The sequence below is a fragment of the Ostrea edulis genome, chromosome 1 (assembly GCF_947568905.1).
Source record: "Ostrea edulis chromosome 1, xbOstEdul1.1, whole genome shotgun sequence".
In the NCBI taxonomy this organism is placed as follows: domain Eukaryota; kingdom Metazoa; phylum Mollusca; class Bivalvia; order Ostreida; family Ostreidae; genus Ostrea; species Ostrea edulis.
The window spans coordinates 88,352,034-88,374,552 of record NC_079164.1 but is presented as its reverse complement, the minus strand read 5'-3'; the positions used below and the strand labels follow the sequence as shown (position 1 = coordinate 88,374,552).

The 22,519-nt window shown below is 33.9% G+C and overlaps 1 protein-coding gene across 1 annotated transcript in view; it reads left to right on the top strand.

Moving 5' to 3' along the window:
* LOC125672615 (uncharacterized) overlaps nt 1-22,519 on the top strand; it is a 42,448-nt gene that overhangs the window by 8,127 nt on the left and 11,802 nt on the right. The window contains exons 11-21 of the mRNA XM_056144792.1: nt 942-1,489; nt 4,487-4,692; nt 4,813-5,016; nt 6,264-6,455; nt 7,726-7,779; nt 9,878-9,937; nt 10,784-10,840; nt 15,925-15,990; nt 16,211-16,297; nt 20,427-20,462; nt 21,328-21,434. Coding sequence (XP_056000767.1) covers nt 942-1,489; nt 4,487-4,692; nt 4,813-5,016; nt 6,264-6,455; nt 7,726-7,779; nt 9,878-9,937; nt 10,784-10,840; nt 15,925-15,990; nt 16,211-16,297; nt 20,427-20,462; nt 21,328-21,434 — 1,617 coding nt within the window. The remainder of the gene's footprint in view (nt 1-941; nt 1,490-4,486; nt 4,693-4,812; nt 5,017-6,263; nt 6,456-7,725; nt 7,780-9,877; nt 9,938-10,783; nt 10,841-15,924; nt 15,991-16,210; nt 16,298-20,426; nt 20,463-21,327; nt 21,435-22,519) is intronic.

Sequence of the window (22,519 nt, the reverse complement as noted above, 5' to 3'; positions counted from 1 at the left end):
AATAAAAGACACCACAGGGTCTTCCACTTCTGCTTCATACTTAAATATCTTATTGGAAATAGATACTAACGGTAAACTAACAACTCAACTTTATGACAAACGGGATGATTTCAGCTTCTCCATCGCCAACTTCACACAATTATGTGCCAAAATTCCATGATCACCTGCATATAAAGTTTATATCTCTCAACTGATTCGATACACAAGAACTTGTTCTGCGTATGGTATGTTTTAAAATCGATGCAAGCTGCTTACAAACAAGTTGATGGTACATGGGGTTTCAACAATCTAATTTAAAGTTAGCATTTCGCAAATTATATGGTCGTTATAACGATCTAGTTTGCCAATACAACCTATCATTGGATCAAATGCTGTCTGACATGTTTCATACTGATTGTTAGACCGTTCGTGGCACACTGATTTTGACTACGGATAACTTCATTTACCTGATCAAGATATAGGGACCACGGCGGGTGTGACCGGTCGACAGGGGATGTTTACTCCTCCTAAGCACCCGATTCCACCTCTGGTATATCCAGGGGTCCGTGTTTGCCCAACTATCTATTTTGTATTGCTTATAGGATTTATGAGATTGATCACTGTTTGTTATATTCACCTTTCATTGATTAACATTCAATATGATTACAAAATATATTCATCAGTTATCGACTTTATTGTTGAATTAACAAGATATAAAATGCAAGTGAAATGTTTATCAATTTTCTTTTAATTAGTTATTACATATAAAAGTATATTGCAGAATAATGGCCGCGTAATTCCTTTGATCTCTGCTATAACCATCGTAAAATAAATGAGAAACTATGTAATCAGCATGATTATTATGTTGGTTACATAGTTAAATACTAATCATATCGTTTTCTTGACTATGAACAGATAAATAGTTCAGTTTATATTTTGAGTTGATATTTGAATTTTTACAGGTTGTTTACCCCCTCAGCGGTTATGCGATCAGACTTGATAATTCAACTGTATCCCTTATTCCAGAGTCTACAAATATGAGAATGTTCACTTTGGTAATAAAAAACATACATTCCATTAAAGATACTTTGCGCGAAGATTTTCCCACAATTGTCCAGTCTGGAGATTTCATGGCAAAGGCAACAAAAGATTCTATTTGCAATCATATGACTATCAAATTAGCCATTCAACAACGAAATATGTACAACGAAGTAGAATATGTGTATGTTGATCCTATTTCATTTTTACAACAACCATTTCCATCTCCAGAATGGAGACAACTTTGCAATGACTATTCGTATGAACAGAAGGGTCACGTGGTCCATGAAGGTGACTTCTCAAATCAGCCCTCGAAAAAACAGTCGAACGTTCATAGACAGGGAACTGCAATAAATATCGACAACTTTGTCAAACACAAATCATGGGGAACCATAAACCATATATCTCTATCTACGGAAAATGATACAACAGACACAGAACGCATGCTACCTGGGTTGGAGGAATATATGAGGTATGTGATATGATGTATTTCAACCACATAATAGTAATTTTGACGATTTAAATTCATGGTTCTTGCTTTTAAGGCCATAGTAGGTTCACTTTGTTTAGGTGTGTTGAGTTATAAGTTTTCATGCTTGCAGTTTGAGTCCAAACTTTTAGATTGCCTCTGTACAAGATGATTATATCAAGATCCTTAAAGCTAAAAATTGGAGAAACAACGAAGTTTTAATTGCAAAACGGTGTGCTTGTAAAGGACATGGTACGTTTGATACCAAATTCGGCCCCGCATCTAAATCAAATGATATTCCTCAAAACATTTCCATAAGAATGATTATGATATGTCCGTAATAAGCTTTACATGTGTATAATACTTATGTAAATACGGACCAAAATTAATTAAATCACGGTACAAGTAATGATTTAGTGCTGCAATATGCAAAATTCACTTTACACTTTGATATTCAAGAACGAAGGATGCACAACTACTGTAGGAATGCGATCGACTTTCCTCTACGATTTTAGGTCACATGAGGCACCCGAGTATACCCGATTGTAACTGTTAGTGTCTGTCGTGCGTTGATTTCGTCTTCATAACTACTAGTCTAATTCTTCTTCAAATGTGGCATGAAGCACCTTTGGGACAGAGGGATATTGTAAATTCCAGGACTCCTGTATCCATGGGGCTTAAAAGGAGAGGCAAAACCCGCCAATATTGACTGATTTTCAAAAGATTTTTTCTCTGTAACCGCACATGCATAGCAATATAGAGCAGGAAAGCCTCAAGAAGAATTGTGAATTTTATGATCCCCGGGATATGGGTTATGAATCCAGGGTGGGGTCAAACTTGGTACATGTATATAGTGTTTTTGTGTAAAAATCTTTAGTGTTATTGATTCTAAATTGAAGCTAAATAGATGTTAAGAATGAACAAGTAGTCCTCTACCAAAACTGCACATTTCATGATCCCAGTGAGACGGGTTTTGGTATCAGGGTGGATCCAAAATGGTCAGTGATTAAATATGTTCCCAATTGAACATTTTTAACTTCCTGTTGATAACCACTATTCCATTATTTTCAAATTTGGTATGAAACATATTTAGGACATGGTGACATAAGTTTTGAATTTCAGGGTTTCTGGACCCTACGATTAGGGTAACTATCAAACATTGGAAATACTTTTTTAAATCTTCCCAAGAACTGCACCTTTACAAGAAAAACTAAATACATAGACATGTAGAGGAGGGACGTCTCTATCAAAATTGTAAATCCCATGATCTTTGAGTTTGAGGTTCGATGCATATTTAATTGCTGCAATAAAATTTAGAAATTCATTTCAAAATTAAGGATTATCTCCCTCAGGCATAGCTCTTATCCTTGGACGAATTAGGGTCCAGTTTTTTGGCACTCTAGTTTTCCTTTTAGCTCCTACAAGTTTATTGTTATTTCGATTTTTCAAACATTCGGCTTGATCATCAATGAAGAGACATTGTTTGTCGAAATGCGCATCTGGTGCATCAAAATTGGTTCCGTATAAGTTTTAAATTTAAAGACCCAATTTTAAGTTGCCACCCCCAAATTGTAATCTGCCTGCCAATCAAACATTTAACAATAGATCTCAGGTGGAGTGACATCTGCAGACACTGTGGTCTGGGGCTACCCCAGAGAGGTGTTTTGATAACAATAACAGCCAGTATCTACAGGCATTCTTTAGATCTTGAGGAAGCCCAGTATACCTGAGTTTTGATAGCAAATTACCTGTCCACAACTGCTATTTTCTTGTAATTCAATTGTTTTTAAAAAGTCCCCTACACAATGCAATTTCAATATAATTGTAATTTCCCCCCTCTATATACCTGTACATGTATTACAAATTACACAATCAGAAATCAAACAATAATTAATAGAATAAGTTTTAAAACTTGTAACCTATTGAAATGATTTATGTCATCAATTTATGATACCTCTATAATTATAGCAGAAATTATTCATTGAGTCAATGACAGAGAGAGAGAAAGAGGGGTGGGTGTAGAAAGCGTTTCAGCTACCGTTAGGAATACAACCATTATTCAAACACTATGACCACAGAAACTCTGCAGAGGTCACTGAGACAGGTCCTGTGTATATCAAAACTATAAAAAAAAAAAAAAAAAAGTAGGGACAGGTAGATTTCTACCATGTTCTGCCTCTGTGTATTTCTTTGAGTGCCATGGGATATAGCAATTAACACCTTGGTAGACCCTGGCCACTCCAGGTAAATAACATCTGTTTAGATTAGGCTCCGCCTACATTTTCACTGACCGAACGGTCATGAGATGGGTCTTTAACATCAGGGTGGGGTAAGACTTGGAGTACATAGTATATATGTATATATGTAAAACATTTATATACTATCTTCGTTAATGTTTAATTATTAACACTAAATTGAAGCTAAATATATATTTTGAATGATTGGGTAATCCTTTACTAAAATTATATATTTCATGATCCCAGGGGTAGAATTTTATTTCCAGGATGAGGCGAAAATTATTATAGTGATTATTGTCTTTGTAATTTGAATAACTCCTTTAATATGTCTGATACGGTATAAAAACTAATGCATATTTAGGATAAGAATAGGATTTACCAAAATTGTGAATTTCGTTTTGACTCTAGGACGGGTCCAAATTAGTCATATCGTGTTAATGGTACATACATTATATCATGTAAAGTCTTTCATCGGTATATACACTTTCGGGAGCATTTAAGTTTTAAGAACACTTCTTGTTTTATACTGTTGCTGAACATTAGAATTTGCCTTAGATATTCAGAACAGGATATTTTCTGTAGATTTCCTAGCCCTTGGAGGTAACGATACTTTTAACTAATACTCAGGTGACCGAAAAGTCCTGTGGGTCTTTTGTTCTTTAGAAGTGAAGATAAGTTGGTGTTATTATTTTTGTTAGTATATTTTATTTACTTATTTCATTATACACTGGAAGAATATTATGAATGTTTATAAATACTTTAGGAACCACAGCAGCCATCAGTCAAACCTTCTCGAAGCTTTCAAAACTCACATTGCGGGATTTCTTATTGATGCGGCAATAAACACTGCAAATGACACGATTAATGACGATACGAAGGGGTCAATAGGTGACAATTTGAACTTTGAACTTCTTCCGTCTTATCAGCGCCTGCGTTTGATGAAGTCTTTTCTACAGGATTTATCAAAAAGTGAGCTTAAAGTAAAAAAAAAAAACATTTTCTGCAATTTCACGTTTACAAATGCATCACTCATGAAATAAAATATGCACAGTTTTTAATTCAAAGTCATTTTTTTTTGGTGATATTAAGGGTGTCCTGGTTTGGTCAATGTGTTACCCGAAGACCATGAAAGTGTGTGTAAAGCACACTTTGACTGTATGGGATTCACTTGTCACATGCCTGTTCGTGATGAATTAAAGAAATACTGGATTACAGTAGGAAGTCGTTATAGTGAGGAAACGGGGTCGTTCACTTTATACATTAACAAGAATTCTGTCTTAAGTGAAATATCAGGTGAGATATAACCACTGGCGTATTGAATCATATAGTTTAGCACTACTGAGCGTTTAGTATGTACATACTGTGAGCAGCAAGCAGTGTCAAATGTTTTCAATCACAACAAAACGAGATTTAAATTATCAATCAGAAGTCGGCGATGCTATCATATATACAATGTTCATATGCATGTATATCCCGGTGCCCGTTTCACAAACTAATCGTAGATCGTAAATGTACGATAACTTTGAATTGCACATACGTATGTATACGAGCATTTCACGAAACATGTCGTAATGGTAGCACGTACAGATGTGATGTCCGTTTGACCTTCTAGGAACTCGGAGGTTTACAGGCGGCGGAAAGGGATAAAAAAGACGTTAATACAAATCGAACAATTGATTTTCAAAAGCATACCGAAAGCAAAACAAACCAGCTTGTAATAAAATCAACAGACTCTGTTGCAAAACCAACGATCACCGATGCAGAAACCAACAGTCATTAAACTGAATTGACGCTAGATGGCGTGCAAAAAGATACATTATCTGAATTAACACTAGATGGCTCGCGAGTTTATGAACGTGATCATCATATGTGTACATAGGCCTTTCATGTTTCTTTTATAGATTCTTTATGGAACGAATTTTCATTTGATGCCATGATGTTTGACCTTGTGAACTTGACCTTAGTGTTTGACACAAATTAAGAATTTTTACTAAAATTGTGACTTTGCTTATCACTTTTGTATGGTGAATGATACATCATGCATGCGTTTCTTGTGACAAGTTATTTTGTCTTTTGGGCAGTTACTGTAAATCATTCCTTTATTTAAATAAAATTATACCACAGACCTGTCTGAAAGGACCAGAACGTAGGAGCACTTATGACAGGCCTAGATCACTAGTTGTTTTACGATCAATATTGGTCGCAAATCGCAAGTCGTAACTTTTAGTAAAACGGTCGTACGTGCTACGTTTACGTCTACGTTACGATCTACGATCTGTTAGTGAAATAGCTGCTTAATTCTTAGGTCCTTTCGTTTCCAAGCAGTCACGGCAAAATAATTTCATACCTTCGGAATTTATGCAAGGTTTACTAGATGGTAAAGAAGTGGATTCTAGAATGGAAATTTAGATTAAAAAATAAAAAAACGTTTTACGCATTTGCAGATTTGTGGGGGGGGGGGGGGTATTGTTTTTTAAATGCAGCATGCTTGTAAAACTTCAACAGAAGATTGATTAATTTTATTATGAAATCTTATTCAGGCCAACATCAAGTAGAAGTGGATTTAGAGGATGATAAAATCCTGATACTTGACATTGATGTACATGCAGCATATGGACCACAAAAGATGTTTATGACTGGTCTGGTTTGCTCCGCGGCTACGTTTGAATGTTTTGAGAAAATTCACATCATTAATGGATTTCACCCTGGATTAAGGAAACGGCGTCAACTTCGTTTGTATTTTTATGAAAACCTAATTCTGATACATTCATAGATTCAACGTAGCTGGTGTGTAATTGTATTAGGATTTTGTTTCAATCTTCAATATCTTCTGGACTAATTTGTGATTTTCCCATTTTTCTTAGTGAGTATTGGACGTATTGGATTCTTTCCCGAAATAAATCTCCCTTCTCCAGTTTTACGTAAGTGATCTTTTTATCATGAAGTTGTCATTCTTCAGTATACAACAAATCTTTAATTTAAACATAATGGTAGATATATAAACAATGATATACAGACCCTGAAGCCTACTAGTACTATTACCTGATCAAAATAGAGGTTTCAAGATGGTTGTAACCGGCCAACCGGAGATGCGTCCGTGTTTGCCTTACTTTTAATTTTGTATCTTTATGCGATTTATGAGAGTAATCGCTGTTCGTTATCTTCACCTTTTCATACATATTATAAAATCATCAGGATATTTTTTGAACTCTGTTCAATCCAGGCGATCGTTTTTAAGTGTATCTCAGAGTGACTTCACCTCAATCATTGAAAGGTTTATTTTGTATTTCCCTTTTGACCAACAATAACTTTGCTGACAACTTTGTCAACTTCTCAAATAATCCTCTTCAAATCATATATCATTATTAAGTTTCTTTCGTTTGTAAACAAGTAAACAGGGGGTAGAGACTGGACTTCAACAAGCTTTGCTTGAAAAGGATTCCGTAAAAGCATATATAAGGAGAAAGGAAGGGTTATTAGTCGTTTCATTAAGTGGCAATAACTACACAACATCAACTGCATGTATATACATGTATGTTAATGAAGTGCTTTCAGTATCCCTGCATGGTGGAGTAATGCAATCAAATACATTTTATTATCCAAAGTTAAAGATGACACCAGAATGCAAAGAGAGTAAAGCATTAGTTGAAACCTATGCGAGGCTCATATAATTTATGTGGTGTTGTTATACGCGTGTTTAACACTGTTTAAAGATCTATCGATTGCATCAGTGACAAGAAATACCACCATGTACATGTGTTACGCAACAATTCACACAAAATATCACCAAATTCATTAATACATATATTGTTGAAGAAACCTAGAGGGACAATGTTTTACAAAGAATCCTTGTCCAGAATATATAATGTACAATTTTGATAGAAGTCTATGGTGTTAATATAAGAGATTGGCGTTTAAATGTTGAATTCCTGTCATTCAAACGTCGACTTATATTTTTACTTTCTTGTAAACAGTAAAATTATCCGATTTTTTAAATTCCAGATGATCAACCATGTGATAATTCACAGGCTGTAAAGTTTGGTAAACTTCTGCATGGTAAGTGGAAATAATTAAAGATTTGATATTTACCATGTTATAAATCAAACCTTGATAGATGTTGTATGTAAGATAAACATGCTTTTAATCAATCATCATAGAGTGATAGATACATCTTTCAAGGTTTAAGAAATAATTTTGTAGCGAAATCATAGGATCATAATTAGTAATCGTACTTGTACTCCAACTACCTTTTCAAAAGATGAAATTCTTCAAAACCATGCTTCAGATTTAGACATATTTAATATCCCAGTCAATGGGTTGAATGAATATGAGTTATCGTACCTATACTGGATTCCTAAACTACATAAAAACCTTTACAAACAAAGATACATTGCTGGATCCAGTAAATGTTCTACCAAGCCCCTATCTTTGCTCCTGACGAAAATATTAACAGCTGTGAAGGATAAACTTCAAACTTACTGTGCGACTACATATATCAGAAGTGGATTCTACAAAATTCTAAAGAACTTTTAGTAAACATTAGTAAAATCGCAGAATTTTTCCCAAATAAATAACATTAAAACCTATGACTTTTGAACACTATACACGAACATTCCTCACGATAAATTAAAGACTAGACTTTTTGACATCATAGACAGTTGCTTCTTCAACAAAAATGGAAAACCGAAATATTCAAATCTAGTGATTAGTCATTCAAAAACTTACTTTATTAAACACCACTCTGATTCCACGCACAAGTACTCTGAAGTTGAAATAAAAATATGCTAGAGTTCCTCATTGACAATATCTTCGTTGTCGTTGGTGATCAGGTCTTCCAACAGTCTGTTGGAATTCCCAAGGGCACGAATTGTGTTACTTTGTTAGCTGACCTGTTTTTATATTTATACGAAGCAGATTTTATTCCAATACTTCTACGTGAGAAGAAAAAATTTTCTCGCTGTGGCCTTCAACTCAACATTTCGATAAATCGATGACGTTCTGTCTATTAACAATAATAACTTTCATTCATATGTCGATATGATATATCCCTGTGAGCTCGAAATAAAGGACACCAAAGAGTCGTCCACTTCTGCTTCATACTTAGATATCTTATTGGGAGTAAACATTACCGGCAAACTGACAACTCAACTGTATGACAAACAGGATGATTTCAGCTTCTCCATCGTCAGCTTCCCATATTTATGTAGCAATATTCCATTATCACCTGCAGATGGTGCTTATATATCTCAACTGATTCGATATGCAACAGCTTGTTTTGCGTTTAGTCAGTTTTTATATCGAGGTAAGCTACTGACAAACAAGTTGATGGTACAGGGGTTTCAACAGTCTCGATTGAAGTAAGCATTTCGCAAATTCTATGGTCGTTATAACGATCTAGTTCGTCAATACAACCTATCATTGGATCAAATGCTGTCTGACGTGTTTCATACTGATTGTTATTCCGTTCTTGGCACACTGATTTTGACTGCGGATAACTCCAATTGCATGATCGGGATATAGGGCTCACGGCGGGTGTGACTGGTCGACAGGGGGTGCTTAACACCCCCCCCCCCCCCTTTAGGCACCTGATCCCACCTCTGGTGTGACCAGGTGGAGTAAGCATCCCCTGTCAACCGGTCACAGCCGCCTTGAGCCCTATATCCTGATCAGGCAAACGGAGTTATCCTTATTCAAAATCAGTGTACCAAGAACGGCCTAACAATCAGTATGAAACACGTCAGACAGCATTTGACCCAATGAAGGTTGTACTGACGAAATAGATCGTTATAAAGACTATAGAATTTGCGAGACTGTTGAAACCCCTGTACCATCAACTTGTTTGTCAGTAGCTTGCCTCGATTTAAAAACTGACTATACGCAGAACAAGCTCTTGCGTATCGAATCAGTTGAGAGAAATAAACACCAATTGCAGGTGATAATGGAATATTGCTACATAACTATGGGAAGTTGAAGACGGAGAAGCTGAAATCATCCCATTTGTCAAACAGTTGAGTTGTCAGTTGAAATATAACTACAACATCACCATTATACAATCAATTGTGTGGAATAATATACTCTTGCTAAAATGAATAGTCATAGGTCATATATGTATTTTAAACACTCATATACTTTAAAGTGCTTTGATTATATTTAGACCTGTTTGGACCCGTGTTCGACCAAAATTCTGACAGAAGTATTATAGACAAAGTTGAAGGTAAGTTATTATGTGCAATTACTTTCTAAAAGTTGGAATTCGTTTGTTTTCCACGGCTAAATACAACGCAACAATCACGCCAGATTCCGTTATGTAAATAATTAACTACAATCAAAACTTAAACGTGGTAAATATTGCGTATCTTGCAATATGTAGTACATGTCATTATTGTTTTATATTCAGCAGTCATCAATTCATGCAAAACAATGGTTCATATGTTAAGGTGTCTCTTCTAAAATTAAAAGTATTTCTGTAGTCGAGCTCTTTATCACAAATTGGCTCCACCTAGGATAAGAAAAGCGCATCTTGATTTGGTAATTTGGTAAATAATATGATAGCGTGTCACTTATACAAAGGGAAATCTAATGTAATCTACTTTTTATGCCTCCGTAATAGGATATTCTGGGACATATAATTTTGGTCTGCCTGTTTGTCTGTCCGCCAAAATCGTGATAGGAATTTCACATATGTATTTCTTTTGACAAGACCTCTCTTTGGTTCCAACATTTTTGATCTGATGACTTTGGAGTTTGACCTACGTTTGAAATAATTCAACCAAGGACATAACTTTTGAATGGCTAGTAAGAGGGTTTTAATATATCACTTGTGTATTTCTTATGACAAGACCTTTCTTTTGGGTACCAGAATTACTTTGCTGCCGTACGGGACATCAGTGTTTCACAAACACCCCTTGTTTCAATTGTTTATATTTTTGTAATAAAAAGCTTGCGTAATTAGACACGATTTGATAATGATGATTAATTGGTATTCGAAGTTCAATCATTTTATATATTCAATTAAAGATAAAATCAACCTTATATCTCTTTACATCCTATTATTTTGTAGATATATTTTCAAATCCAACTGATTTGTTAACAACAATCCTAGATCATCTCTTCAAAGGTAAGTCTCTTCATTGATATAATAAACTTGTTCCCATTTAAGGTAATTACTGATAGCTAGCTCCTAAAATGACTTATTCAATTTTCCTAAGTTTTGTTTTTTTATTGGACTTTATCTTAAAACATAATGAAAATCAACATAAGTAATCATGCTAATTTTGGAGGGAAAATTATATTGAAATCTCCTCAAATTCAAAAAATGCCAAACAAATATTGTTTGTCTTATAGTTATGTAAGTTGAACACACACAGTTAAAAAATCAACTTAAAATTAGAAATTCAAAAAGAATCTACGGAAAAAAACAGGGATGATGTGACCCTGTAATTAAAATAAATAGAAACGAATATACTAAATGGGGTGAAATTTGAAACAATTCCAAATTTTGTAATCTTACCGCCTCCCTTCCCGATTTTTAAGAGATATTCAGCAAAGATAAACTATTGACCTTTCTATAGCTTAAATGTTTAAGCATTCCCATGACCTCTTTTAGAATTCAACATTTCAATACTAGAAGGTTTTATGACCGATTTAGGAATGATCTACAGTATGTGCTCTTGCAGTTGACATTTTTGCAGTCATAATAATTGCATTGATTCATTGTATCTTGTATAACGTCTCTCGCAAGAATTTTTCACTCATATGGAGACGTCTCCAAGACCGATGAAGAGTTACAAATTTAGGCCTTTGCATGACGCTTATAGCCATTGAGCAGTGAAGGATCTAAAGCGTGCGACATCTACTGCGACATGGGACATCCGTTTTAAGGTCATCTCTGAGGACCTGTGACATAAGTAGTCATAGAGAACATTGCAATAAAAAAAATATACATCCTTGATGTAAAATGATTTACAAATTAAACGAATTTATAAAGGAAACTACTTTCTTGATGAAAAGTGCTTAGAATTAGCAACAATATCAGCCATAACTGATTTGGACTTCAGAATTGTTCAAATGATGAATTGAGAAAGAAGTATTTTAAGTCAGATATGGCACAATGCGTGATATGCATATATACTTGATCAATACAAGTAAACCTTGTTCTCATGTTGAACGGAGTAGCCCTATCTCATCAAATCTGTATAAATGAAAATGCAGAGACAAAAGTTCTGTATCGGTTACTCAATTTTATTAAAGAAACATTGTATCATTATAATTATTTATTACAATCAATATTACACAATAGACAATATCAATTACAAACATTATTATAAATGTTTACACAAAAATTGAATAAGCCATCTACATGACAATTTGAAAAGTTATTTCAGAGATGCGCAAGTATACTTATTATCACGCCTCTGACAAAATTGTTGAAATATAATTGGTCAGATCTTGGTCACATGACGCTGTGGAAAAAAACGTATCATGCGAGAAAAATCCGTATTAAGCGAGTAATTTATTGTAGGTTCGACTTGCAGCCGATAAGTTGTATGATATAGACCCCCACATATACAATTAGAGGTCTTCGATGTGATAAATTCGTTACACAGGCTTCGCCTCGCCCGATACGGGTTTTCTTTTCATACCATGTATTTTTCCGTATCAGGTCACTAACTAACTGTGTAACTAATAATATCTTACAGTGCACCTGTATAAATGAAAGGCAGATGCAAAGTTCTGTATTGGCTACTGAAGAACTATGTCTGTTCCTCTCATTAATACCTCCGTACATCATCTAACATTCCTTGCCATTTTTTTAATCTTAAAAATAGTCACTATTGACATTGGCTTTTAATTTAAACTGAAAACCAACACAATTCTTTCCTGAAAAATCTGTAATTTAGCGTTGCATACTCACGTTCACTTCTAAGTTTTTGCATAATCTAAATTTCTTTTTTTTTTTTCTTGTACATTTGTAAATAATCTACATGTATATAAATATTTGACCTCTTGTCACTGATTTCTTACACTTCAACTGGTTACACGTTTTTCTGATCAATTTCACCCTCATGATCTTTATAACTCTCTTCATGGTTTATTTTGCTTTCATAGCCTGTATCTAAAACCTATATGAATTTTCTTTCTGTCTAATTCTGAAATACATGCAATGGTAAAGAACAATAACTGTGAAAGTTAGTGTTTAGTTTTTAAATTACTTTGTATTTATGTACACGATACTTTAATTCCATCAAGTATTTATATGCAAGTACAATACAAAGCACGATCAAAGTATTGATAGTACTGATAGATGGGTTCGGAAAAGCTTAGCTAGGGTGACCTCAAAAGAGTAAATGTCTGAATGAGCAATCATTAATGGTGATTCATTATGCAATAATAAGTCAATTATGGTACAACAATATAAATGAGTTCATAGAGAGTTTATCAAATCTAAAAGAAGAAACATGTACGTAACGCTTAAAAATGCAGTCCCAATATTGAATTAAGGCCATATCTTGTAAATGAGTAATTTGTTTTCTCATGAAAGAATAAAAGGAACACGAAGCTCATTTCGTTTTCCTCTTGATATTATATGAATATATTTCAAAACTTTTCAAAACTTTGATAACGACCACCTTGTAAAATTGAGAATGGTATATTATTCCACCTATCAATGGGTCAAATGTTGCCTGACGTATATCTTACCAATTATCAGGCCGTTCATTTCACACTAGTTTTTGACTGTGGATCACATTTGTATACTGTTTGTCAAAAGGTTTTTTAAATGAGTTATTCATCATGTGCTTAAACTATTCTCATATGGATTTCTTATCTTCAAATTGTTCTCTGTCATGTTATTTCAAAATGAATTATAATAGATTATTGAAGGTCTCAAAATCTCAAATATGTATCCTATGTTTGAAATATTTCTCAATTTTTGTTTTTTTTTATATGAATCTCATATAACAAAAATATCGTATATTCTAATTGCTGAAGTATCACAGTTTTCAATCATAAAATCTTATAAATCATTAATGAAGTGCTCAAGTTTTCATGACTCAGTTAGAGTGTGTTAGACGTGTCTGTTCCTGTGTACATGCATTTTCTATTTTAAATCATCTCAAATATATTTGCATTATCAACTTCTCGATCATCTAACATTTCAGTCATGTAATCCCAATAAAGATTTATCAAACTCTAAAAAATTCTCATCAGTTCAAATAATTTCTATCCATTCTAATCTTTAAAATATTTCTCGTGTTCTTAGATTTGTAAAGAGTTCTCATATGTTCAAATATTTCTCAAATTGTTCGAATTTGTTCAATAATTTTCATTGCTAAAGTTTCTTGTTAGACAGAAAACTCTAAACATGTGATGGAATGTTTCAAGTTCTCGAGGTATTTCGACTCAAAGTATAATGTATTTTAGTCGTGTATATTCCTGACGTCCTGCATTTTTATCTAATTTTCTCTCATTTCCAAATCATTTGTTATTCTTATCTTCAAGTAGTATACAGTTATGTAATCTTAAAATTTATTTATCAAATTCTTAAATATGTATTAAAACTATTTTTATATATTGCGTTATTCTATAATTTTCTGAAGTCATGGAATTCTAGATCACTAATTCTCAAACTAATAGAATGTTGGAGTTGTGAAAAAAGATATCTAGAGTTGCCTCGATCAGGAAGGATGTAAAAATCAAAACCAATCTGCAAAATTAGAAGAAAAAAATTCTACTAATTACAGGAAGAATAGTTACAAGATGAATTTTTAGTATCGAGAGAATCTATTTATTTGAAAACCAACCGGTTCACTTTAGGCAAAAAAACAACACGAATAAAAAAAATTGAATGCATTAAGTGAGCAAGAATTAAATAATTTTTCAGGTAAAATTACGACACAAGAAACACTCTAAATTACAAAATATCTATATGTAAACGTCAAATCTCTAAAAATGCATGTGTATACCGGCTCTTATAAATGAGTAGAAATCCCCTCCTGTTGTGAATCTTTGGGGATCTTTATGAATAGTTTTAAGAAAGAGAAACTTCATATGTGGTAACCACCTGTAATTTGACGCTACCACAAAGCAATTGTCTTAACATCGTTGACCGATTGATTTCCTTTAAATTAGAACTGCCTACGCACCTAACGCCTTATGCTGAAGGAAACTCATCGCTTTGCGTAATGTGTACAATATCAAATTTAAAGATGTCGAAATTCACGTGATGGAGAAATAATTGTTATGAATACATGTATGCCAACATAGACTTCAGCTATCATTGATAGCTCACATAATGTAAAGGAATCATGTAACTTGGGTATATTAAGAATTCCTTTGAATTAGAACTACCAATGTATAAGCACAATTTCTATTCTTTCTTGACATTTATATGATTTCATATTTATTACCTTGTATACTATGTCTATAAGCTGTATCTGCTTTTGACTAATAAACAACAACAACGATACTCTCAATTAAATAAACAAACCAACAAACAAATCATAACTATCATACAAAGACCAACGGATATTAATATCAATATTAATTACTCCTATTACAAAGAATTTGAAAATTAACAAAATTTATAGTTGGAACACAAAATCACCTCATTCATTTTTTGTTTACTTGTCCATGGAAAACAGATCTTTATAATTTAGATAATCAATATTCTAATAGTATTTTCCAAGAAATGTACTGTACATTATATTTAGATAATACGATTTCATACTCCCCGTAACATGGAGGACTTTCAAAGGCCTTTGAAGTTACGGTATCTGCGTCAGATACCGTAACTTCAAAGGCGCCGAATAGGAGGTAGGCCTGCGCTTGGACTTTCGGTCCACGGTGGCCTGTGTTTGAAGGTAAATTTTTGTGATCCATACCTTATCTCCCTATGAATAAGTACTCAAATGTACGAAATGTACATGTAAAGGATGAAGAAGTGGTTACGTGTACGTACTTTTTCTATTGGAATATAAACGAAAGATGTACGAATTGTATGTCGAAGTATGTATAAGTACAATACAACTCTTTAGAAATAAACAGGTGACTTCTAACATTGGAAAATCAACTTTTGAGATTGATTTATATTCTGAATTACCTCTAGACTTTTTTAGCTTGCCGCCTTTTGATATTGACAGGGCTTACGTACCCCTTTCCAAAAAGCTGTCTTGATAATCGTAAGATAACTATATCTTGTAGGTAAGCCGAGTGACACTCTTCTCGGAAAAGACTTTTACAAGAAATTTTGGGGTGAAATTTCCAAAGGTAATTCTTAAAATTTCAAAGATTTCACGGATATGTCTTTTAAGCGATTGTAATCGGCTCAACATTTTTCTAGAATATTGAGTCAAGTGTTCTTACCTTACGTAACTGGTGCATTCAGATTTGTCTATAAAGTACTAGAAATTGGCGTTGATAGTAAATTGCTAAACAATGAATGTTCCTTATTTTCATTGCTTTGATTTTCCTTTTTCTATGCTTTCAGATAAAAATATTACAGATGCCATATTCAATAACCCTGCAATCAACAACGCACTGACCAACGTATTAATCAACACAGTGTTTCCAACAGGTATGAATAAATGCCGACATGAATGGACAGGACTCAACAAACCGATAAATCTCTCAAAGTTGACAATATATATATATATATATATATATATATATATATATATATATATTATAATAAAAGAATATCGGGGCACAGGTTCAAATAAATAATGTTGGTAACAAACTTCTTCACAAGCATTTTAATGCACCGGATCACTCCATCTTGTCTATGACGGATGACGGTAAGGATTTTGGAAAAAATTTACCATCACACAAACAATCCAACATTAAACACACCTTTTCGTAGACAACGAGATCACTGGATCAGGGCCCTAAGAACTGCCTTTCCATATGGATGCAATAATAATGTATATGATGTGGGAAGTTTGACTAGTCCACAAGGAAATAACGTTAATGTGATGCGGTTCTTTCCCAATACTCAAAGACGGAAGAGCAGTCATGGACATCATTCATATAAAAGACCAAGTATAAATGATGTCACGTTTGATTCACTTTTGCCTTACGTCAACAGACAATTAAGTCCACATCATATTCGTACAAAACTTTACTTTGTTCCATGGAGAGTTTTACATACGTTATTTGAAGAAGCTACAGCTAGTCTATATTTGGATTTTTCAACACCTGAATATAGACTGAACTCTATGATTATGGATATTACCAATCACGGGCTCTTTAAACCAGCACAGGTCATGGACGATATTCCTTCCAAATCATGCCGCCAGTTCCTTAAGCTCAAATTTACAAACAAAGGAATAGACGCCGTCAACATAATCAACATTCTTCGTCATAAAAGAGTTCAGTCGTGTATTCCAACTTATATCATGTTCCAGTCTACACCCTGTATTTTCTTACAGCTATACTTCTACTATTGCATCCAAACTTTTTAAATTATAAACAAACTTTGTAGTGCCTAGATATAGACCATCTTATACGTAATCCCCCAACGTGTTCTTCATCTTCTGTCAACTATAGTCCAGTTGGATATGTCATTACTGGTGAGGTTGATATAGTTGAAAATGAGGACCTCAAATCACTTATTCTAAAAGTCCTAAATACAGAGAACGTCGGTCTTTTAATTGGCGACAGAACTGCATCTCTATTATGAATTCTGTCGAAGATTATGCCAGACGAAGAATTTGATACGTTGTCAGAATGGGTTAAAACCATAAGAGGAATATCAAAATCCTGCATTCGACATATTAAAACAAAAGTACATACAATCTATCATTCTGTGTTTAGTAAACCAGAAGTGATAAGAGAATTATATAGGTTACATGTACATGAATATAACTGACAAAGCTAGTAACAACATTCTCTGTTTGTAAGGCTCATTATTACAATTGTTATTAAACGAACTTGGTATTAATTCCACTTTTGCTAATCGTACTCATACTCAAACTACCCTTTCAAAAGATGAAATTCTTCAAAACCATGCTTCAGATTTAGACACATTTAATATCCCAGTCAATAGGTCAAATGAATATGAGTTACCATACCTATGCTGGATTCCTAAACTACATAAAAGCTCTTACAAACAAAGATACATCGCTGGATCCAGTAAGTGTTCTACCAAGCCCCTATCTTTGCTCCTGACGAAAATGTTAACAGCTGTGAAGGAGAAACTTCAAACTTACTGTACGACTTTATATCCCAGAAGTGGTGTTAATCAAATGTGGATTCTAAAAAATTCTAAAGAACTTTTAGTAAACTTGAAATCGCAAAAATGTTCCCAAAATCAATAACATAAAAACTTATGACTTTTCAACACCATACACGATAAATTAAAGACTAGAGTTTTTAACATCATAGATAGTTGCTTCTTCAACAAAAATGGAAAAAGGAAATATTCATATCTAATGATCAGTCATCCAAAAACTTACTTTGTTAAACACCACTCTGATTCCACACTCAAGCACTCTAAATTTGAAATAAAAAATATGCTAGAGTTCCTCATTGACACTATCTTCGTAATGTCTGGTTTTCCAACAGTTTGTTGGAATTCCCATGGGAAGGAATTGTGTTCCTTTGTTAGCTGACCTGTTTCTATATTCATATGAAGCAGAGTTTATTCAAAAACTGTACGCGAGAAGAAAAAATATCTTACGTTGCCATTCTGTTCAACATTTAGATATATCGGCGACGTTTTGTCTATTACATATTTACAATAATAACTTTCATTCATATTTCGATTTGATATATCCCTGTGAGCTCGAAATAAAAGACACCACAGAGAAAACGGAGTTATCTGTAGTTAAAAATCAGTGTCCCAAGAACGACCTAACGATCGGTATGAAACACGTCAGACAATATTTGACCCAATGATAAGTTGTATTGACGAACTAGAAGAGACATTATTTGTCGAAATGCGCCTTTGGTGCATCAAAATTGGTACCGTATAAGTTTTACATCGTTATAACGACCATAGAATTTGCGAAATGCTGACTTGAATCGAGACTGTTGAAACCCTTAGCTGTACCATCAACTATGGTGATAAATAATTTCGCGATTGTACTCATTATACATTCCTCGATCTAATTGTATTATTAGAGATTTTTTTCAGTGATTTTATTTATTTCATTTTTATGCCCCCCCCCCCTTTGAGAAAGAGGGGGCATATTGTTTTGCAACTGTCGGTCGGTCGGTCGGTCGGTCAGTAGACCACATGTTGTCCGCTCAATATCTTGAGTACCATTCACTTGATGATAATGATATTTCATATGTGGGTTGGTTATGAGTGGAAAATGACCCCTATTGTTTTTCAGGTCAAAGAATCAAAGGTCAAGGGTCAATCTACTCTGGATATAGGAATATATTGTCCGATCAATATCTCGAGAACCCTTTGCTTGAAAGACATCAAACTTGCACACTGGTACATCCTAAGGAGTAGATGACCCCTATTGATTTTGAGGTCATATGGTCAAAGGTCAAGGGTCAAACGGCATAGGAATATGCTGACCATTCAATGTCTAGAGAACCCTTTGCTTGACAGACATCAAACTTGGTACACCAGTACATCTTCAGAAGAAAATGACCCCTATTGATTTTTAGGTCACATGGTGAAAGGTCAAGGGTCAAACTGGACATAGGAATATACTGTCCGTTCAATATCTTGAGAACCCTTTGCTTGACAGACATCAAACTTGGTACACTGATACGTTTTCAGGAGAAGATGACCCCTAATGATTTTGAAGTCAAATGAGCAAAGGTCAAGGGTCAAACTGGACATAGGAATATACTGTCTGTTCAATATCTTGAGAACCCTTTGCTTGACAGACATCAAACTTGGTACACTGGTACATCTTCAGGAGAAGATGATCCCTATTGATTTTGAGGTCACATGTTTAAAGGTCAAGGGTCAGCCTGGACATAGGAATATACTGTCTGCTCAATATCTTCAGAAACCTTTGCTTGACAGACATCAAACTTTAAATAGTACACTGGTGTATATTCAGGAGAAGATGACTCCTATTGATTTTGAGGTCATATGGTCAAAGGTCAAGGGTCAAACTGGACATAGCAATATACTGTCCACTCAATATCTTGATAAACCTTTTACTTGACAGACATCAAACTTAGTACATTGGTACATCTTCAGGAGAGGATGACCCATATTGATTTTGAGGTCAAAAGTCAATAGTTGAACTGGACATAGTAATATATTGTCTGCTATATTTTAAGAATTATTTGCTTGATTGACACGTACCAAACTTGGTACACTGGTACAGCATAAGGAGTATATGACTTCTATTGAATTTTAGGTCACATGGTCAATTTCCTCTTGACATAGGAAAATATTGCCTGCTCAATATTTTGAATTGATGATAATACTATCAATTAAATGAGGTGTGTGTATAACCCTTTTCAATTTTGCACCATGGGGGGGGGGGGGCATATGTGTTTTACAAACATCTCGTGTTTGTTACTCATATGAAGCAACTGTTCTTTCTTGATACCTTTGATACCGTTTTATTAATACATGCATCGGCTTCTGTGTACAAATCTTTATGCGCATTCGGTTCGTTGCTCTTTGAACTTTGAATGTTTTGTTGATTCAAATTTTTGGGTAAAATATATTTCAATTTTAATTGTAAGACTTTAGTAATACTGAGTTTGAACTTCTATCGTTCCAGGGCAACAAAGTAACGCAAATGATGCACTGGGTAAAGGTAATTCATAAATTTTACTTAATCAAGTGATAATGCATTTGAATGACATTTGTTTGAATCATACAAAGACCTCTTTTTTCGGAGTAACTTTTAAATAAGAAAAAATCTAAAATATCTTTTTCACATCAAGTAACTAAATGATGATAATCAATTAATTAATTTACATTCATTTAGGTTTGCACAACTTTTCAAAATTGTTTTCTATCGATTTCTCGATTTTTGTATATATATATATATATATATATATATATATATATATATATATATATAGGTAAAAAATAAAAATGAAACACGAAGACGTTTAGTAAAGCTTTAGCGCTTTCATTTCAAATCTTCAGAAGCTTTACATTTAGTAACATAGCGACGTTACGTCACAAACAACGGAACGTTAAAATTAAACAAATCTAGACGTCATTACATACTGACTGTTGAAACGTATTGTTCATTGTGACGTAAAGCAAAACAAATTTCGACGTCATAAGACACTGAACGTTAAAACATAGTGTTTACATTGATATCATTATAAAGTAATGCGTGAAAACATTTTCATTTACAAATATGATAACGTTAAACTGAATTATTGAGTTTCAATAGGTTTAATACGTTTCAACAGTCAGTATGTAATGACGTCTAGATTTGTTTAATTTTAACGTTCCACTGTTGTGACGTAGCGTCGCTATATTACTAAATGTAAAGCTTCTGAAGATTTGAAATGAAAGCGATAAAGCTTTACTAAACGTCTTCGTGTTTCATTTTTATTTTTTACCTATACTTTTACCAATCATTGCGAAAAGTAACTATTTTATATATATATATATATATATATATATATATATATATATATATATTCATTTATTTATTTTAGCAATAAAAGGCCTTCTTTCCGACATGACAGTTGTCAACAGATTGATTTATCATTTCCTAAACATTATTGTTCCTGAAGATGGCATTTGCCTTCAATCCAGTGGAATGGTATGTTTATTTGTTTTTGTTTTAATTTTCTAAGCCTCTTTAGCACCTACCCTTCGTTACAATAACTTTGGCATTATAAACCGAAATTAGTACTGTCGGACAATAGTACTAAGTACGTGTTTGTAACTGACATTGCATGAAACACATTCGATTTAACATCAGTGAAAAAGGGCCAGTGAAAAAAAGGTTACGAAATAATCCGTCTCATGAATCCTATATAATTGAGAGCAGGGCAAGCACGGGCCCTTGAAATACCAGAGGTAATATAAATATAGGATCTTCCATTGTTTGTGGTTTTGTATAATTTCTTTTCAACGAGTTATGTGTTTTCTATTCCCTAAACTTGGGAGATTCTTTTTATCACATGTTAGACCCCACGGTTATTCATTTACACTACTGTATTGTTGGGAATTTTGCTAATTCGTTCTGATATTTTGTAAGCAAACTAATTAACATAAAAACGATGTAGGAAGACATAGTGTAATAATTAAAATTTATTAATGTGTGATATTCAGGGGATAAAGAAGTAAACATTAAACATGTGATGGAATTCTTTACTACACGTATTGTTATAGTTCGTTCGGGGGGGGGGGGGGGGGGGGTATATAGGAATCACTCTGTCTGTCTGTGCGTCCGTCCGTCTGTCTGTGCAGATTCGTGTCCAGGCCATAACTTCTTTGTTAACTTAGGCATACCATATTTGGCATACAGGTGGATCACCATGAGATGATGTGTAGAGTACCTTCATGACCTCTATATGACCTTGACCCTTGACCTCAAGGTCAAAATTAAAGGTTTTTTACAATCGATTTGTGTCCGGGCCATAACTTCTTTGTTCTTTAACATAGGCATACCATATTGGACACATGAGTGTATCACCATAGGACGATGTGTGATGTACCTTCATGGCCTCCATATGACCTTGAACTCAAGGTCAAAATTAAAGTTTTTACAATGGATTCGTGTCAGGGTCATGGCTTCTTTGTTCTTTGACATAGGCATACCATATTTGACACATGAGTGTATCACCATGAGACGATGTGTCGTGTACCTTCATGACCTCTATATGACCTTGAACTTTGACC